Source organism: Hyaena hyaena, unplaced genomic scaffold (genome assembly GCF_003009895.1).
Source record: "Hyaena hyaena isolate Hyena2069 unplaced genomic scaffold, ASM300989v1 scaffold_7, whole genome shotgun sequence".
Taxonomy (NCBI): domain Eukaryota; kingdom Metazoa; phylum Chordata; class Mammalia; order Carnivora; family Hyaenidae; genus Hyaena; species Hyaena hyaena.
In genome coordinates this window covers 7,681,290-7,700,911 of record NW_024080639.1, presented here as the reverse complement: position 1 = coordinate 7,700,911, position 19,622 = coordinate 7,681,290, and the positions used below count along the sequence as shown (strand labels likewise).

Genomic DNA, 19,622 nt, shown 5'->3' with positions numbered 1-19,622 from the left:
GTTGTTTGGAGAACCCACTTATCTCCTAGGACTACATTTTGTATACTTTATAAAAATTGGCAGTTTATGAGAGTATTTAGTATATCCTAAGTTTTTTGGTTGATGATTGGATTTGATTGAATACAAGAGAATAAAATCATTGATTCAGTTGGGTACACAAAAAACACTGTTTGAGACACTTCTTCTTCCTTTCAATTGCTTGTAGTGGTGCAGAATTTATTTATTTATTTTTTATAGTGGCAAGGCACCTTTCTTAACCAATACAAATTTTGCAAATCAGTAAAATGAGGTTCACAGAATTGAAATTTCATAGACTTAAAAGGCAGTGAGATTCAAGTTGGGAATTAAGCTTTCTGAATTATGTTATATATATAATCTGAAATGTTTAGATTTACATTAAATTATTTAGCTCTTAAAAGGCATGATCTGAAAGTATTTACCGTGTAAGTGCTTTCACGTGGCCTATACTATTATGACAGGAGCATAATCATTTTCCATCTGTAACTACAAAATAGCATGACCTTTTCCTCTTAAGGACTGTCTATCAGATGTTTTAAGTGAAGTGTAGGATCTTGTTGGAATATGCGTGGGAGTAGAATTCCCTTGACAAGCAAGAAAGCAAGTAGTATACATTAGAAAATATGGATATTTCAGCATTAACCTTTATTAAATTTGCAAGCAAATTTTAATTTGCAAGTGATTTAAATTGAGATAAAGAACAATCATGTAGATGGGAGCACTCCTATCTTGAGCAATATACAAGAGTATTTCAAATGAAAGAATCTTATAGCTTATGCAGTGTCACAAAAGACAATTTAAAATGATTTGGAGGGAACATCTCTGAAAGAGCAAATATTTGATTGAATGGATATTTAGGGTGCTATCTTAAAAAGTTTAGTTAATCAGAGAAAGATGAGAGTAACTTTTACTTTTATTGTTATTCTGCCCAGATGTCCGCAAACTTTTTCTCTACAGAGACATATAAACAGTAAATACCTTAGGCTTTGTGGACCATAAGGTCTTGCATTGGCAGTTACTTTGATATAGCATTAAAGTATCCATAGATAATATGCAAATAAATGAATGTGGTTGTGTTCCAATAATATTTAATTCACAAAAACAGGCAGGAAGCTGGATTTGTCCATTGGGTAGTGTTTTCTTTCCCTTGTTCTATTCAACAGAAAAAGCAATAAGGTAGAAATTATAAAATTCTAAGAAGTCTGATATGGATGCTCATTCTAATGTAAGGTTTATGTGACAATGATATGTTTAATGTTTTCCATATCCATGGGATAAGGAAAAGGTGCTTACTATAAATGGGAATACTTATAACAATATATAAAGTAAATAATCTCTTTTAACTTCCTATGGTAAATGAATAATTATGGAGTTTCTATAAAATGAACTGTTTTCTCTTTGAAATTCCTCTCCTATCATAGAATGCAAACTGAGGTCAATATTCCCCCCTACACATTCCCATGGAGAGCTAACATCTAGAATTAGCAAGAAGTGTATTAAATGTCTTTTTTCTTTTTTTGAGCTGCTCACTTTCTTCAAAGAAACTCTTGATTTGTTTTTGCTGTGGATATTTGATTTCCTAAATAATCCAAGTCTCTTCTCTTCTTTTATGCTTTTACTCCATCCATCCCTCTCCCATCCTTCCAATTTTTAACTACCTGAACTAGGTACGTTCTTCCAATTATAACTTTACTTCTGAAGTGCTTATCATTCTTGTAATTATTCATATGTTCTTGGATTGTGAATTCCATGAGGATGGGCACAATTTTGGATTTGTTCACTGCTGTATTGTATCCCCATGTTTTATAGTGGAGCCTGGATCATGGTAAGTGCTCAACAGCTATTCTTTTCAATGACTGAAGGAGTGATGTGGTTTTGTAATTCAGGTCACAAGAATTTACTCTTAGAAGCCACAGGGCCTATAGTAATGCTAACCTTAGGCACTAAAGAAATGATGCCTTCACATATAATATTTTCCTCTACCTGGCATGCCCTCCTTCTGCTTCTGTACCTACTAAAAGCCTAGTTCTTCAAGACTCAAGTTATGGTCACCATGGAAAACTACAGGTTGTCCCTTTTACCACTCCAGAGGGTGCCACTGACATCGACTGTGATATGAATGGTGAAACGTTGGAGTTGTACAACATAAAGGCCACTCCCAGTTCAAATATCTCATTCTACTACTATACTGTACTAGTGTACTAGACTGTGATCTCTGTGAGGACAGGGATTTTTGTCTCGTATAGCACCTAGGACATAGCAGGAAGTGAATAAATAAATATTTATTGAATACAATAATGACCTCTTCAGTCATAAAAAGTCATTGATCCTCTATGTCTTACACCTTGTCCTTGCTTCCAGTTTTGCAACTTTTCTGTGGAGAATGATGTTTCTAAGTGCCTCACGATTACAACCCAGTTCCCAATGATTCTGAATCTTCTTTCTTATACTGGAATGTGAGGGTTTTAAAGAGCCCATAATAATAAGATTGAAGACATGATGCCACATCTACACACAGGCAGATCAATTCCCCATAGAAATTTTTGTAAATTGTGCACAACCATGTTTTAATGTGGCCTGAAAGTTTCACCTCAGGGTGTGGTAGATGCAGTTTAGGTCACAAACCATGGTTTCTCAGAAGTACTGTTTTGAGAGTGAAGGCTCTAGAAACTTGGATAGGAACCACAAATAAACCTTAATGAATGAAGTTATACTCAGAGATGCCAGCCCAAACATAAGGTACACCACCATGCATTGATGGCTTGAACTGTATGAAAGAGTGGTGTCCCCTGTTCTGAAGAGATGGGAGAAAGGAGGGATTGTGTCATAAGCATGGGTGACCAAACCTCGTATTTTCAGCAATGATATCTGGTATATTGTAATTTCATATTCTGAGTATTTTGGGGTCTCAGACCATACAGAAGCATTTTTTTCTCTTGCATTCACTACAAAGCCAAGGATTTACCCACACTTTCTTGGATACACCTCACAACACATTTGTACAATTGTTTTGTGTTAGGCTGAAAAAGTGGTCAAGCAATCATTGCGTGTATAACCCTGGGTAAGCATTGCCAAACAATGGCCCCTGTGACAAACCTGGCCTGCATCTTGTTTTTATAAATTTTTATTGGAACACAGCTTTGCTCATTGTTTACATATTGTCTATAGCTGCTTTTACTTTAGAGCTGAGTAGCTGAGATAGAGACCATGTGACCCATAAAGCTGAAGCTATTTACTCTCTGTTCTTTTAGAGTTTGCCAACTTCTGACTTAGGAGATGAAGCCTCCTTCTCATTAGAAGCAGTCATGTTGTAATTGTCTGTTTTTGTTTTTATTTTTTATTAAAAAATTTTTTTTCAATGTTTACTTGTTTTTGAGAGAGAGAGACCAAAAGAGACAGAAGACAAGTGGAGTAAGGGCAGAGACTGAAAGACACACAGAATCCACAGCAGGCTCCAGGCTCTGAGCTGTCAGCACAGAGCCTGACATGGGGCTTGAACTCATAAATTACAAGATCATGACCTGAGCTGAAGTCAGACACTTAACCAACTGAGCCACCCAGGCGTCCGTTTTTGTTTCTAAATTGAAGTCTAGTTAACATACAATTTTATAGTAGTTTCAGTTTGTTTTTATTTTTAATGCAGAAACATATTTGTGGAAAACATTTCATAAATCGATTTAATAAATTTTGGTAAGAAAAAATTAAGACATTAGCTATTCCTATGGAATGCTGAGCCCTTTACCCCCATCATCTAGTAAGTTCACTTTGTGTGAAAATCTTAGTACAAATCTCTCATATTGTCCCACCTTTCAAATGTCACATCTGATATTCATTGGAAAGAATTCAGAGAAGTTAAACGAAAAAATATTGGTGATCTCTCAAATTTTGCATTCTATAAGTAAACAAGGACACTTTTTGGCTCATTTTTCTTATTCTATGGTGTGTCATATTGATACAATACTGTTTAGGTATTGTATTATACAGATTGTTTTAAACTAACTGTCCTCTGTATGCCTGTTGAATAATAGAAAATCAGGGCTGGAATACATCTCTTTTCTTCATTAGACTATCTTGTTCAGTAGCCTAAACAAATCTTGGGGTTTTTATGTCATTGTTAAGGACCTGATTATCTAAGGATTTGTTTTAAGGTTGGGATCCTACCTGGACACTATAGTATATTTTACATTATTGGCTCTGGATGGTAAAACTAAACTGGAAGAACTTGTAAATCACATTATGTTAGATAAAATCAATATGAGGTTTAATATGCAATATGAAATTTATGATTCCAAAATGTTAGAAAAATAGCTGACTTACAGTATAGACTTTATTTTTCTCACAGGTAATTTTTTTTTTTTTTTACAAATAGTTTATTGTCAAATTAGTTTCTACATAACACTCAGTGCTCATCCCCAAAGTGCCCTCCTTCATGCCCATCCCCCCCTCCCCCCCACATCCATCAGTCCTCAGTTTTTGTCAGCATTCAAGAGTCTCTCATGGTTTGCCTCTCTCCCTTTCCCCCACCATTTCCGCCCTTCTTCTCCCCCTTGGTCCTCTGTCAAGTTCCTCCTAATCCTCCTATACGTGCAAACATATGGTATTTGTCCTTCTCTGCCTGACTTATTTCGCTCAGCATAACACCCTCAAGGTCCATCCATGTTGCTACACATGGCCAGATTTCATTGTTTCTCATTGCCATGTAGTATTCCATGGTATAGATAAACCACATCTTCTTGATCCATTCATCTGTTGATGGACACTTAGGCTCTTTCCATGTTTTAGCTATTGTGGAGAGTGCTGCTATGAACATTGGGGTACATGTGCTCCTATGCCTCAGCATTTCTGTATCCCTTGGGTAAATTCCTAGCAGTGCTATTGCTGGGTCATAAGGGAGTTCTATTGTTAGTTTCCTGAGGAACCTCCACACTGTTTTCCAGAGGGGCTGTACCAGTTTACATTCCCACCAACAGTGCAGGAGGGTGCCCGTTTCTCCACATCCTCGCCAGCATCTAGAGTTCTCTGATTTGCTCATTTTAGCCACTCTGACTGGCGTGAGGTGGTATCTCAGTGTGGTTTTGATTTGTATTTCCCTGATGAGGAGGGATGCTGAGCATCGTTTCATGTGTCTGTTGGCCATCTGGATGTCCTCTTTGGAGAAGTGTCTGTTCATGTCTTCTGCCCATTTCTTCACTGGGTTGTTTGTTTTTCGGGCGTGTAGTTTGGTGAGTTCCTTATAGATTCTGGATATTAACCCTTTATCTGATATGTCATTTGCAACTATCTTTTCCCATTCCGTTGGTTGCCTATTAATTTTCTGGGTTGTTTCCTTGGCTGTGCAGAAGCTTTTAATCTTGATGAGGTCCCAACAGTTTATTTTTGCTCTTGATTCCCTTGCTTTTGGGGATGTGTCAAGTAAGAAGTTGCTGCGGTGGAGGTCAAGGAGGTTGTTTCCTGCTTTCTCCTCTAGGGTGTTGATAGTTTCCTGTCTCACGTTCAGGTCCTTTATCCATTTTGAGTTGATTTTTGTGCATGGTGTGAGAAAATGATCTAGTTTCATTCTTCTGCATGTTGCTGTCCAGTTCTCCCAACACCATCTGTTAAAAAGGCTGTCTTTTTTCCATTGGATATTCTTTCCTGCTTTGTCAAAGATCAGTTGGCTGTATACTTTTGGGTCCACTTCTGAGTTCTCAATTCTGTTCCATTGGTCTATGTGTCTGTTTTTGTGCCAATACCATACTGTCTTGAGGATGACAGCTTTGTAGTAGAGGCTGAAGTCTGGGATGGTGATACCTCCCGTTTTGGTTTTATTTTTCAGTATTACTTTGGCTATTCGGGGTCTTTTGTGGTTCCATACAAATTTTTGGATAGTTTGTTCTAGTTTTGAGAAGTATGCTGGTGCAATTTTGATTGGAATTGCATTGAATGTGTAGAGTGCTTTAGGTAGTAATGACATCTTAACTATATTTATTCTTCCTATCCATGAGCATGGAATGTTTTTCCATTTCTTTGTGTCTTCTTCAATTTCCTTCATAAGTTTTCTATAGTTTTCATCATACAGATCTCTTGTATCCTTGGTTAGGTTTATTCCGAGGTATTTTATGGTTTTTTGTGCAATTGTGAATGGGATCAGTTTCTTGATTTCTCTTTCTGTTGCTTCATTATTGGTGTATAAAAATGCAACCGATTTCTGTACGTTGATTTTGTACCCTGCAACTTGGCTGAATTCTTGGATCAGTTCTAGTAGGCTTCTGGTGGAGTCTGTCGGGTTTTCTATGTAGAGTATCATGTCATCTGCGAAGAGTGAAAGTTTGACTTCCTCTTTGCCAATTCTGATGCCTTTGATTTCCTTTTGTTGTCTGATGGCTGATGCTAGGACTTCCAGCACTATGTTAAACAACAGTGGTGAGAGTGGACATCCCTGTCGTGTTCCTGATCTCAGGGGGAAAGCTCTCAGTTTTTCCCCGTTGAGGATGATGTTCGCTGAAGGCTTCTCATAGATCTCACAGGTAATTTTTTATCTTGTTCATGTTTTTTATAAACACTCATGGACATTTTTCCTTACCTTCATTAGTGTTAGCCATATTGCCTAATTTAGTTCAATATTGAATTTTTTTCATTATTTCTTACTCATTTCTTCAAGACATTTAAATTCAATAAATTATTCAATTTTGGTTATTTTCCTGTTAAAACTGCAAAGTATTTTCCCTTTGTAAAGGACTATAAAAGGACATTAAATGCAGAAAAAGTTAATTTTTTTTCTATCTTTGTTACAAGAAAGATGATATCGCCATTGTTAGGTATGATAAGAAAAAGGTAAATACTTAGAATTAAAGATAGAATAATATTTAGAAAAGATATCAAAGAAAAAAATCTGTTGTGATCAATAAATATTTGTTCTAGGAAAACTTAGTATAATTTTAAAGATGGGAGGGTAAAAGCACCAAGTCAGATTATTTTGCTTAAAATAAAGATGAAGAGAAACTTAATTGGCTTATACTTTCTCAGATTATTCCTACACAGAACAAATAAAAGCTAAGGATGAAAAAAATGTTAAAGACACATCTTGTTCTGCTACGTATATTAAAAATCTGTTTGTAGTAACAATTGAAACATCTGTCTCATAATGAGGTGTCTCTGTGAACATAAGTAAGGGATGTGTTCCCTTTATATCAGGGCTTTGCAGAATGCATTTCTCTTGTGAATAGCTCATAATTTATTCTGCAAATGTTCAGTCTTAACAATGAATATGTGATTGTGGTTAAGAGGTGGTATGGTAAATTTATGAATGAAGGCTCATTAAAAAGCAAACCAAATTTTAGGAAAAGCTCATTTATTCATATATAAATATTTATTGTGCTAATATGTGTCAGGCCACTGTTGTTAGGGAGTAATAACAGAATAATAAACAAGACCCAGTCTCTCTTCTTCAAGGACTGAACACAGATAACACACCAACTACAGAACAGAAGTGGTAAGTAGCAGGACTATGTATAGGGTGCTAAGAAACAACAGATGGTGTATCCAATCCTATGTCAGTGGGAAGCCCAGGAATGATTTTCAGAGGAAATACTGTCTGAAAGCTGACCTGAAGGTTGTATGAAGGAATCTAGGAGAAGGTGGAGAAGAGGAGGCTTCAGAGCAGAGAAATAACATGCAAAAGGCTGGAGATGAGACAGTATGGCAGAACAAATAATTACGTGTGGCTGAAAGAGTTGGGAGTGGGTGTGAGGAGGAATGGTAAGGAATAAGGCTGAAGAGGTAAACAAAAGCTCATACTAGGTCAGACTGGGCAAATTAGATTTGGACCATTTATCAAGGACAAAGAGAAGCCACTGAAGGTCTGTATTTTAGAAAGATCACTGGGTTACCTTTTTGAAGGATGGCTCAGATAACTCCCAACAGTCAGTCATTAAAAGCAAGAACAATGATTACCTAGACTAAATGATGATGGGACAGAGGAAGTATATTTAAGGGTTGAGACCAATAATTTAGTAGATCTGGGGGTTAAGGGAAAGAAAAAAGTAACTAAGATAGGGAACATAGGAGTGGACTGAGTTTTTGTGGGGAAACACTGAATTTCAGTTTTATCATTCCTTGTAGGACACTCAGATATAAAGGTCTGAAGCTCAGGAGAGATGGCTTGAAAACAGGTTTGGGAGTAATCAGCATACAAAAGGCAAAACCAAATAACCCAAAACAAAACAAAACAAAACAAAACAAAACAAAACAAAACACAAAATCCACTAAACAAATCAGGGAGAAGCTGAGATAATTGAGAGAGTAGAGAACCTAGAGTGAGACTCTGAGGAGCACCTGCATTTCCAGGTTGGCAGAGGAAATGTCCACAAAGGAAACAGGAGAATGGCCAGAGAGGTGGAAGGGGAACCAGGAAGGGTAAACATAAAGGAAGCCAAGGAAAGGGGAGTGTTCCTAGGAGTGGTCAGGAGAATCAAACTCAGGTCAAATGCTAGATTACAACAGTGGGTTAAGGATATGAAAGTAACTAATTGGGAGAGACCCAATGGTGGACAACTTAATAAGTTTGACCGGGAAGTAAAAACAGAGATTGGGTAATAGCTGGAGAAGATGTGAGGTTCTGAAAAGTATTGCATATCTGCTCTTATTGATAAGAGAGATTTGGGCACTCCTTAAATGCTGAAGGGAAGGCAGCAACAGAGAGGCTGAGGTTGAATACACACACAGGCCAGGTAGAATAAATAATGAAATGAGGTCCCTGAGAAGGATGTGGGACCCACAGCATAATTAGTACATTGATTAATAAAAAGAAACAGCAAAAGGGATGGATATGGATAAAGAGATTATTTTAGTGCTATAGAAGATACCTGCAATTGGTAAGCACAGGCCCTGTGCTATGTTCTAGGATAACTGGCAGGCAAAATAGATCCTTCTTCTATCCTCATGAAGCTACTTAAAAGGAATATGGATGGATTTTTTGGTATACAGAAGATTAAAGGACTATTTCCAACTCTTTGTTCAACGAGAAGAGTACTCATATGCCTGCCTAAAGACTCATAATCCATAAAGTGGGAAAAGTCAACAGGCTCTGGTTAAATGAATTACCAAATGACAGAGAAAGAAGCTCTAATCTCCACTAACACAGAATATATGTCATATTGAGAATAAAAGATTAAAAAAATTAGCTTGGTATTTAAAGAGAAAAATCAGGATATAGGAATAAAAATATTCTTTTGATTCATAGATGTTTATGATAACTCTCACTAAAATATTGATATCCATATTTCATAAATTCATGATATGTATCAAAAAAGGTTCACATGATAAGAAAAAAGTCATGAAGTCAAATAGACCTCTAGTTTTATCTTGAAGGCAAACAGAACACCAGCATTTCTCAAAAATTTGGAATCTACTATCTTTACTAATACAGGGATATTATAGAGGCAGGGAAATAACCATTATTGACAAAGAATAGCAGATACACTTTTTGAGTATTTATTGTGTATTAGGCCTCTACTATAATTTGCCTACATTAATTCTTCTAATCCTAATAAAAACCTTAGGAGGGAGTGTAATAGGCAGAATAATGGTCCCCTAAAGATGTTTACATTATCCCAAAATCTGCTGATAATTTATTTTGCAAAAGGGAATTTGCCGATGTGATAAAGGTTTTTTTTCCCTTAAGAATGTGAAATGCTTCATGAATTTGCATGTTGCTCTTACCCAGGAGCCATGCTAATCTTCTCTACATCACTTCAATTTTAGTATATGTGCTGCTGAAGCAAACACTTGATTAAGGATCTTGAGATGAAGAGATTACCTTGGATTATCCAGATGAACCCAAGGTAATCACTACAGTCCTTATAAGTGAAAGAGGAAGGCAGGATAGGTTAGGGTCAGTGATATAAAGATGCTACATGGTTGGATTTAGAGATGGATAGAAGATCCATGAATCAAGGAATATAGGTAGCTTTGAGAAGTGAAAGGCAAGGGAATGGATTCCCCTTAAAGTCTCTAAAGGAATGGAGTCCTGCTCAGTGAAGTGTATTTGTGCTTTGACTTCCACAACTGTAAAAGGATACATTTGTGTTGTTTGAAGCCACTAAATTTATGGTGATTTGTTACAGCAGGAATAGGAAGCTAACATAAATGAATACAATTAGTTTCCCCATTATATAGATGTGGAGAATGAGGCTTAACAGGAGTTAAATAACTTCCCCAAAGTAACTGAAGACAGTTGAAGAAATTCTCATTTTACATTCTTATTTTCCCTTTGAAGTAGGAAGCTAGGTCAATGACTGAGAAATGAAGTTGGGGATGGATGTAAGAGGATATTGGAAAGGATATAAAATAGTTTTTATGAAAAGTGGGAGTTTCTGGTCTAACATGTAAAAAGTCCTTATCTTAGAGAGATCTACATGGAAGTATTTACAGAGTATAAGATATGATGGATTTTCCTTAAAATAACAGGGAAGCTGTGAATGGAATTAGTAGGTGGGGGTATATGATGACAGTGTTAGAGCTGGATGGCAGTATGGGCACAAGGAGTTTTATTAATATTAACCTCTACTTTTATAGATGTTTAAATTTAAAAAAATTAAAAACATTTCAGGGTAAAGAACGATAAATAACATAGGTGAAGATATATTGATACATGCCATGGAGTACCAAGAACAACTTTTAAAATAAAGCAACACTCACAGAGAAGCTATCAGTAGTGACTGAGGAAAAGTGAGTGGCACAGGGAGGAGGGTCAGAAGGTGAGAAGGAGGGATGGCCAAGTGGCACAAAAAAACTTTTAGATATAATATATGTTTCATTATACTGGTGTATATGCATATGTATATACATCCATTTAAACATATATAGTATATATACAATACATACATCATAACATCAAATTGAATATATTCATTATGTATAGTTTATTGCATGCCAGTTATGGTGTAATAAAGCTATAACAAAGAAAAATAAAGCACTACTGATAAAAATGCAAGGAGAGGGGTACCTGGGTGCCTCAATCAGTTAAGCATCCGACTCTTGATTTTAGCTCACGTCATGATTTAATGGTTTGTGAGACTGAGCTATGCGTTGGGCTCTGTGCTGACAGCTTGGGATTCTCTCTCTCCCTCTCTATCTCTACCCTTCCCCTGCTCTCTCAAAATAAATTAACTTAAAAATAAATCTTCCAAAGAAAAAATGCAAGAAGAATTTTTGGTCTGACCTGTAAAGAGCTTGGAAGTCCTGACTCCTGTCCTCACAAAAAGAATAACAACAACAAAAAGCTGAAGAAAGTAGAAAGCAACTATCCCTAGATTCAGAGAACTGAGGTCACAGGGCAAACTGCTACCCTGAAACTGGAGAGAAGGGCGGATACAGAATCACGGCTACTAGGAACAGAGGTCTAGAAGCAGATAACTGAAACTGGAGCTAGTACTGCTAGGACACTTAAACTGTAATGGAGAAGTCGCTGGAAGCTCAATAGGAACTAGTTTGAGAATTCAAAACTCTGGGGGACAGAGGTAAACAGTCTCGGAGGAGCCCCACACTTGTGAGTTTTACCTCCAGAAGTCCCACCAGATTCTCATAGGGAAGACTGGGAAACATAAAGAACTCTCATGTTTCTAGCACAGGGAGGGGAAGTAAGCATTCTGACATATGCCCAGAGACCTCAGTTCTTAAAACCTTGCCCTTAAGGAAAACTATTTTACCAGATCTTTTCTTTGTAGATATTTCATTCTTTTACAGTTTATTGTCAAGGTGGTTTCCATATAACACCCAGTGCTCATCCCAATAAGTGCCCTCCTTCATACCCATCACCCCTTTTCCCCTCTCCCCCACCGCCATCAACCCTCTGTTCTCAGTATTTAAGAATCTCTTATGGTTTGCCTCCCTCCCTCTCCTTAACTATTTTTCTCCCCTTCCTCTCCCCCATGGTCCTCTGTTAAGTTTCTCCTGTTCCACATATGAGTGAAAACATATGGTATCTGTCCTCGTTCTGGCTTATTTCACTTAGCATAACACCCTTGAGTTTCATCCACATTGCTACAAATGGCCAGACTGCATTCTTTCTCATTGCCATGCAGTATTCCATTGTATATATAAACCACATCTTTTTAAAAAAATTTTTATAGTTTATTTTTGAGACAGAGACAGAGTATAAGTGGGGGAGGGGCAGAGAGAGAGGGAGACACAGAATCTGAAACAGGCTCCGGGCTCGGAGCTATCAGCACAGAGCCCGATGCGGGGCTCGAACCCACGAACCGTGAGATCATAACCTGAGCTGAAGTCGGACACTTAACCGACTGAGCCACCCTGGCGCCCCTATAAACTGGAACTAGAGCACAAAGCTAGGTGTTCTGATTATAGTCTCATACTTTTACTACCCCAGTTAAGCACTGCAAGACCAACATTGGGAAATTTCACATATTTGAGACATGTGGAAACAGACCCTAACCCAGAGATTTGCATGCAAAGATTTAATTTAGACTCAACTCCAAACCAACAGTTATTGGCCCTTCAGAAATGGCCCAAATAGAGGCAGAGAAGCCAGGCATTTGTATTCTGCCTTAATCAGACATTGCCTGCAGGCAGTCTCCAGGAAAAGCTTATAATTAGTAGGAGCCAGCTCCCTTCGGCTGAAAACAGTGTCCAGGTAGGAACTGAGCTGTGTATCAGCAGCCAACACTGGGAGGAGCTCAGGGAATAAGTGCCTCAGTCCTGAAGAGAACATCTGGACAATGTATCACATCCATTATGAATGTATATGAGTGCCTTTCAAGTCCATCTGCTTTCAAAAAATGTAGATGTATAGTAGGGGAGACATGGGGAGGGGAATGCAGAAGATGTAGGAGAACTCTCTGTACTTTCTACTTAATTTTGTAATGCTCTAAAAAAAGAAAGTCTGTTTTTAAAAAAATTTAAAGTATAGATGTAATTAATCAGAGGCTAAAGATTAACTTGGTGATTCAGGCATTGTCTACCCAATCTGTGAAATATTCAATTCCTCTTCCTTCCTGTCATTGACCATATCCATTACATGGTCAAGCAAAGAACTTTAAAACATTGAAATGAAACACACTCATTTTACCTGGCAGAAAAGTGGATAGGAAAGGCTGTATGATTAAGTTGGCTGCAGGTAATACTTCTGAGATCAATAATGTTCTCATTCTCTTTATCTTAAAATAAAAGCAACTTTAATTGTATGGAGAACTTTCATTTAGAAAAGTCACATAAGTAAAATTCAGCCTGCAGAATTGTTCTTACAATGATTATTCCAACAGTCCAGCACTTTTGGGCTTTTTTATAGGTGACATATCTGCCTCCAATTCATCCATTTATTATTTTCTTTGCAGTTCAGATCTTGTTTAACTGCCTTCACAAATATCATTTTCCTACCCCACTGATATCACAGATCACAATTTTATGACAACCTAAAACAAGTGAACATTATACTTCCCCAGTTATCCATGTATCAAATGTATGCCCTCTTGTATTTTATGAAAAAGTGGACCTTCTTCACATTGTTTTGTACTAAACATAGTAGAAAGTTTTACATCAGGTTTATGACCTGTGTGACACTAAGAGGGAAAATACCTACCACGTGATATTCTTTACCATTTGAGTTAATTTATGAGTTGGATGGCTCTTGTGCTACTAGTATGTTCCCACCTGATAAAGGTAACCTATTTGATAACATGAAGAAAAGAAAGAATTATTCAAATCAGAAACCAATCCCACTCAAATTCCTTCATCTCCATTTTGAAAACCCCAGGCCACACTCCAGACCTTATCTACCAGAACTATTTTACTTTAGACATTTTTTTAATGTCTATTTATTTACTTTGAGAGACAGGGTATGCAGTTGTGAACAGGGGAGGGGCAGAGAGGGAAGAAGAGAGATAATCCCAGCAGGCTTCATGCTGTCAGCACAGAGCCCATCTCAGGGCTTGATCTTACAAAGTGTGAGATCATGATCTGATTAAAATCAAGAGTCAGAGGCTTAACTGACTGAGCTACCCAGGTACCCTACTTTTGAAATTTTAATGCCATCCATTCAGCTGTTTGACTACAAACTATTTTCCAGCCTTCTCTTTCCCATTACTATACCTGTTCAACTTTAAGACTATTAGTCTCGACCTGTAGTAAGCCCACTCCTGCCTTTACCTTCCGTGTTTAGCTACCATACATCAACCTCACTCCTGCCATTACTTTTAACTCCCATAAAGCACTCTCCTTCTACTGTACCTGCCTAGCAAAATTACAGCCCTGGGTTAGTGTAGCTATTTACCTTCTCTAATCCTAGACCTAGCTCCTAGGCATTTCTAAAGAAAAATAAACAGATGTGTATATAGATATTGGTACCACCATGAACTCATAGTCTTTACCTGAAATGAGCATTCTTAATTGTATCATAATCTTATATGGATTCCCAGTCATCTTTTCACCCATTCTTTTTCTCTGATTACTTTCAGGATTTTCTCTTTGTCTTTGGTTTTCTGTTGATTGAATATGATATGCATAGATATAGGTGTTTAGTATTTTTCCTGTTTGGTGTTCTCTAAGCTTCCTGGATCTGTGGTTTGATATCTGTCACTAATTTTGGAAAATTGTCATGTTATTTCAAACATTTCTTCTGTTCCTTTCTCTCCTTCTCCTTCCAGAAATCCAGTGATACCTTTTATACCCCCCCACAGTTCTTGGATATTCTGATCAATTTTTTCATTAGTTTCTCTCTGTGCATTTCAGTTTTGGAAGTTTTTGTTCTAGATCTTCAGGCTCACTGATCCTTTGTTTAGCTGTATCCAGGCATTCTTCATTTCTATTATTTCTACCATTTCTGTTTGATTCTTAAGAGTTTCCATCTCTCTGCTTGTATTAACAGTCTACTTTTGCATGCTGTCTACTTTTTCCAGTAGAGCCCTTAACATATTAATCGTAGTTCTTTTAAATTTCTGGTCTGCTAATTCTAGCATTCTGCTATATCTGAATCTTGTACCAATGCTTGCTTTGTCCATCAAACTTTGTTTTCTGCCTTTCAGCATGCCTTGAAATTTTTCATTGAAAGCCAGACATTATATATTGGGTGAAAGGAACTGAGGTAGATGGGACTTTACCATGCAGTTTTATGTTTATCCAGCTAGGATAACTCTAACAATTGTGTTTACTGTTTGCAGTAGCTATGCTATCAGAGGCAGCATTTTTCTCCAGTGTTTTTTTTTTTTTTTTAATCTTCCCTATTATCTTTGTGTTTTTCTCCAGACTTCTTTAAACAGAGTCTGAGGCTTGCAGTTCTTTTACCTGTAATCTTGTAATGAGACAGGAGCCCAGTTAATGTGATGGTAAGGAGCAGGAGTTAAAAAAATGCATCCTATAGTCCTATGATTAGGTCTCAGCTTTTAGTGAGCCTATATCCCTAGGATGCGATGTACACATGTGCTTCTTAGCTTTCCGTCCCCCTTGGGCCAGACAGGAAGGCCAGAGGGGTTTAAAGTTAGGCATTTCCTTTCCCCCAGGTTAAACCCAAGTCACTTAAGATCTGGTAAAATACACCTCACACCAGTTAGAGTGGCTAAAGTGAACAAATCAGGAGACTGATATAGATGCTGGCGAGGATGTGAAGAAATGGGCACCCTCCTACACTGTTGGTGGGAATGTAAACTGGTGCAGCCTCTCTGGAAAACAGTGTGGAGGTTCCTCAAAAAATTAATAATAGAACTCCCCTATGACCCAGCAATAGCACTGCTAGAAATTTACTCAAGGGATACAGGAGTGCTGATGCATAGGGGCACATGTACCCCAATGTTCATAGCAGCACTCTCCACAATAGCCAAATCATTGAAAGAGCCTAAATGTCCATCAACTAATGAATCAATCAAGTATGAGACTATAATCAGAACACCTAGCTTTGTGCTCTAGTTCCAGTACTTCATAGCTCTATGATTAGATAATTTAATTTCACTAAGCCTTAATTTCCTCATCTTTACATGGGGGGTAATTCCTTATGAAACAGGGTTACTATGAGAAGGCAAGCAAGGATACACCTACACCTATACTCCCACACAATATAATATTCTTATTACAATTTATATGAACTGGGAATTTAAAAAACTGAGCCTAATTATTTTAACACTTTGTTATTTCATTGAAACACAGGAAGACAATATTAAGACTATACCAAAGAAATATTCATTAATTATCTACTATATGCTTGACCTTGGGCTGTGTACCAGGTATACAAAGATGAGAGGGTTCTTGACCTCAAGGGATGCCAACCTAATATAGAGAGGGAATCAATATAGAGACGTGAGCTCAACTATTATATATGCCAAAATGGCAGTAGTATGCCCTATACCCATAAATGATGGGAAGGTTGCTTATTTTTCCAAGGCATCAGATAAGGCTTCATAAAGGAGGTGAACCTTGAGGCAAGAATCTTTTAGGTAAGGTATTTTATTCTCAGGAAAGTTTTCTGAGCACTAAAGGATACTTTAATCACTTCTAAATAATAGCAATTTAAATATAACCTATAACTATTTTGTGAGTATCTTATGCAGAATATTTTCACTGAAAATTTTACAACTGAGATTTGTTTACTTACTGTTATCTTACGAGGACAGTCATTAGAACACAGACCACTAAGAACTGTGGAAAAATAAAGAAAATTATTACTATATTATTACTTTAGCTTATATTTAAAGTTAACTCTATTTTCCCCCCTATAATCTATTAACATGCTCTACTGAATCATAATCACAGGCAGAAACCAATTCAATTCCTTTAGATCTGAGTAAATCAAGTTTCTATTGTTACTTTATACTGATATTTTAAAAGCTTTTATTAAGCACTTAAGATGCTGTTTTGTGAGGGGCGCCTGGGTGGCTTAGTCGGTTAAGCGTCCGACTTTCGCTTAGGTCATGATCTCAGGGTTCGTGGGTTCGAGCCCCGCGTCGCTCTGTGCTGACTGCCTGCTCAGAGCCTGGAGCCTGTTTCAGTCTGTGACTCCCTCTCTCTCTGACCCTCCCCTGCTCACGCTGTCTCTCTCTCTCCTAGAAATAAATAAAACATTTAAAAAAAAATTCTAAAAAAAAAAAAAAGATGCTGTTTTGTGAAACATATAGGTGAGATAATTAATTATAGTTATATCATACTATACCTACTGTTGGTATTCTCCAAGTATGACTTAGAATCTGACAGAAGTGCTAACTGCAAACTAATTAAAATGTATACTGAGAAAACCATTTTATACCTCAAATTAGACTATTTCCACTTATCTAGTCAAAGCTGTTAGGTCAAAGATTTCTAAGGTATCAGACAAGGGTCAAAGATTTCCCTTGAGAACACCCTTGATAATTGTTATGGAGAACACAACCATAAAGAATTGATGGGTCTATAACAAATACACACAAAAAAATTTAATGATACAATTATTCTATAATCACCTCAAAAGGTTAGAATATCTGAATGTTATTTATATAAGTAACATGAGTTTTGAAATATATTATCACCTCATCATTTGAAGTGACAGCTCTATCTAGCTATTCAATACAGTGTTGGAATTCCTAGCCTCAGCAATCAGACAATAAAAAGAAAAGGCATCCAAATTGGCAAGGAGGAAGTCAAACTTTCACTCTTCACAGATGACATGATACTCTGTGTAAAACCCAAAAGATTTCACAAAAAACTGCTAGAACTGATACATGAATTCAGCAAATCACAGGATATAAAATCAATGCAGAGAAATCAGTTGCATTTCTATACACCAAAATGAAGCAGCAGAAACAGAGTCAAGGAGTTGATCTCATTTACAATTGCACCAAAAACCATAAAATACATAGGAATAAACCTAACCAAAAAGGTGAAAAATCTATACACACAAAATTATAGAAAGCTTATGAAAGAAATTGAAAAGGACACAAGAAATGGAAAAACATTCCATGCTCACGGACTGGAGGAACAAATACTGTTAAAATGTTGATGCTACCCAAAGCAATCTACATATTCAATGCAATCCTTATCAAAATAACATCAGCATTCTTTACTGAGCTAGAACAAGGAATTCTAAAATTTGTATGGAACCAGAAAAGACCTTGAATAGCCAAAGCAATGTTGAAAAAGAAAACCAAAGCTGGAGGCATCACAATTCTGGACTTCAAGCTGTTTTACAAAGCTGTAATTAAGATAGTAGGTATTGGCACAAAAAAAGACACACAGATCAATGGAACAGAAAAGAGAACCCAGAAATGGGCCCACAAACATGGTCAACTGATCTTTGACAAAGGAGGAAAGACTAATCCAATGGAAAAAAGACAGTCTCTTCAGCAAATGGTATTGGGAAAACTGGACAGTGACATGCAGAAGAATGAACCTGCACAAATGAAGAAAAAAAGCTTTTGCACAATGAAGGAAACAATCAAGAAAACTAAAAGGCAATTGACAGAGTGGGAGAAGATATCTGCAAATGACATTTCAGATAAATAGTATCTAAAATCTATAAAGAATGTATCAAACTCCACACCCCATAAAACAAATAATCCAGTGAAGTAATGGGCAAAAGACATGAACAGACAATTCTCCAAAGAAGACATCCAGATGGCTGATAGATACACAAAAAGATGCTCAACATCACTCATCATCAGGGAAATACAAATCAAAACCACAATGAGATATCATCTCACAGCTGTCACAATGGCTAAAATTTACAACTCCGGTAACAACAGATTTTGACGAGGATATGGAGAAAGAGGAACACTTTTGTACTGCTAGTGGGAATGCAAACTGGTGCAGACACTCTGGAAAACAGTATGGAGGTTCCTCAAAATTTTAAAAATAGAACTACCCTATGACCCAGCAATTGTACTACTAGGTATTAAAGGATACAAAAATGCTGATTTGAACAGGCACATGCACTCCACTGTTTATAGCAGCACTATTGACAACAGCCAAATTATGGAAAGAGCCCAAATGTCTATCGAGTGACAAATGGATAAATAAGATGTGGTATGTATACACACACACACACACACACACACTGGAATATTACTCAGCAATCAAAAAGAATGAAATATTGCCATTTGCAACAACACGGATTGAATTAGAGTGTATTATGCTAGTCAAAGCACGTCAGAAAACTTCTCCAAAGAGGACATCCAGATGGCCCACAGACACATGAAACGATGCTCAGCATCCCTCCTCATCAGGGAAATACAAATCAAAACCACACTGAGATACCACCTCATGCGAGTCAGAGTGGCTAAAATGAGCAAATCAGAGAACTTGAGATGCTGGCGAGGATGTGGAGAAATGGGCACCCTCCTACACTGTTGGTGGGAATGTAAACTGGTACAGCCCCTCTGGAAAACAGTGTGGAGGTTCCTCAGGAAACTAACAATAGAACTCCCCTATGACCCAGCAATAGCACTGCTAGGAATTTACCCACGGGATACAGAAATGCTGAGGCATAGGAGCACATGGACCCCAATGTTCGTGGCAGCACTCTCCACAATAGCTAAAACATGGAAAGAGCCTAAGTGTCCATCAACAGACCAATGGATCAAGAAGCTGTGGTTTATCTATATGATGGAATACTACATGGCAATGAGAAACAATGAAATCTGGCCATGTGTAGC

At 37.2% G+C, this 19,622-nt stretch overlaps 1 protein-coding gene and 1 non-coding gene across 2 annotated transcripts in view; both read right to left on the bottom strand.

Annotated features, from left to right (window-relative positions):
- ITFG1 (integrin alpha FG-GAP repeat containing 1) overlaps nucleotides 1–19,622 on the bottom strand; it is a 288,485-nt gene that overhangs the window by 51,783 nt on the left and 217,080 nt on the right. The window contains exon 13 of the mRNA XM_039241589.1: nucleotides 16,595–16,638. Coding sequence (XP_039097520.1) covers nucleotides 16,595–16,638 — 44 coding nt within the window. The remainder of the gene's footprint in view (nucleotides 1–16,594; nucleotides 16,639–19,622) is intronic.
- On the bottom strand, nucleotides 9,677–9,783 carry LOC120238618. Its single transcript, XR_005530279.1, has one exon. It is a non-coding gene; the product is annotated as a U6 spliceosomal RNA (small nuclear RNA).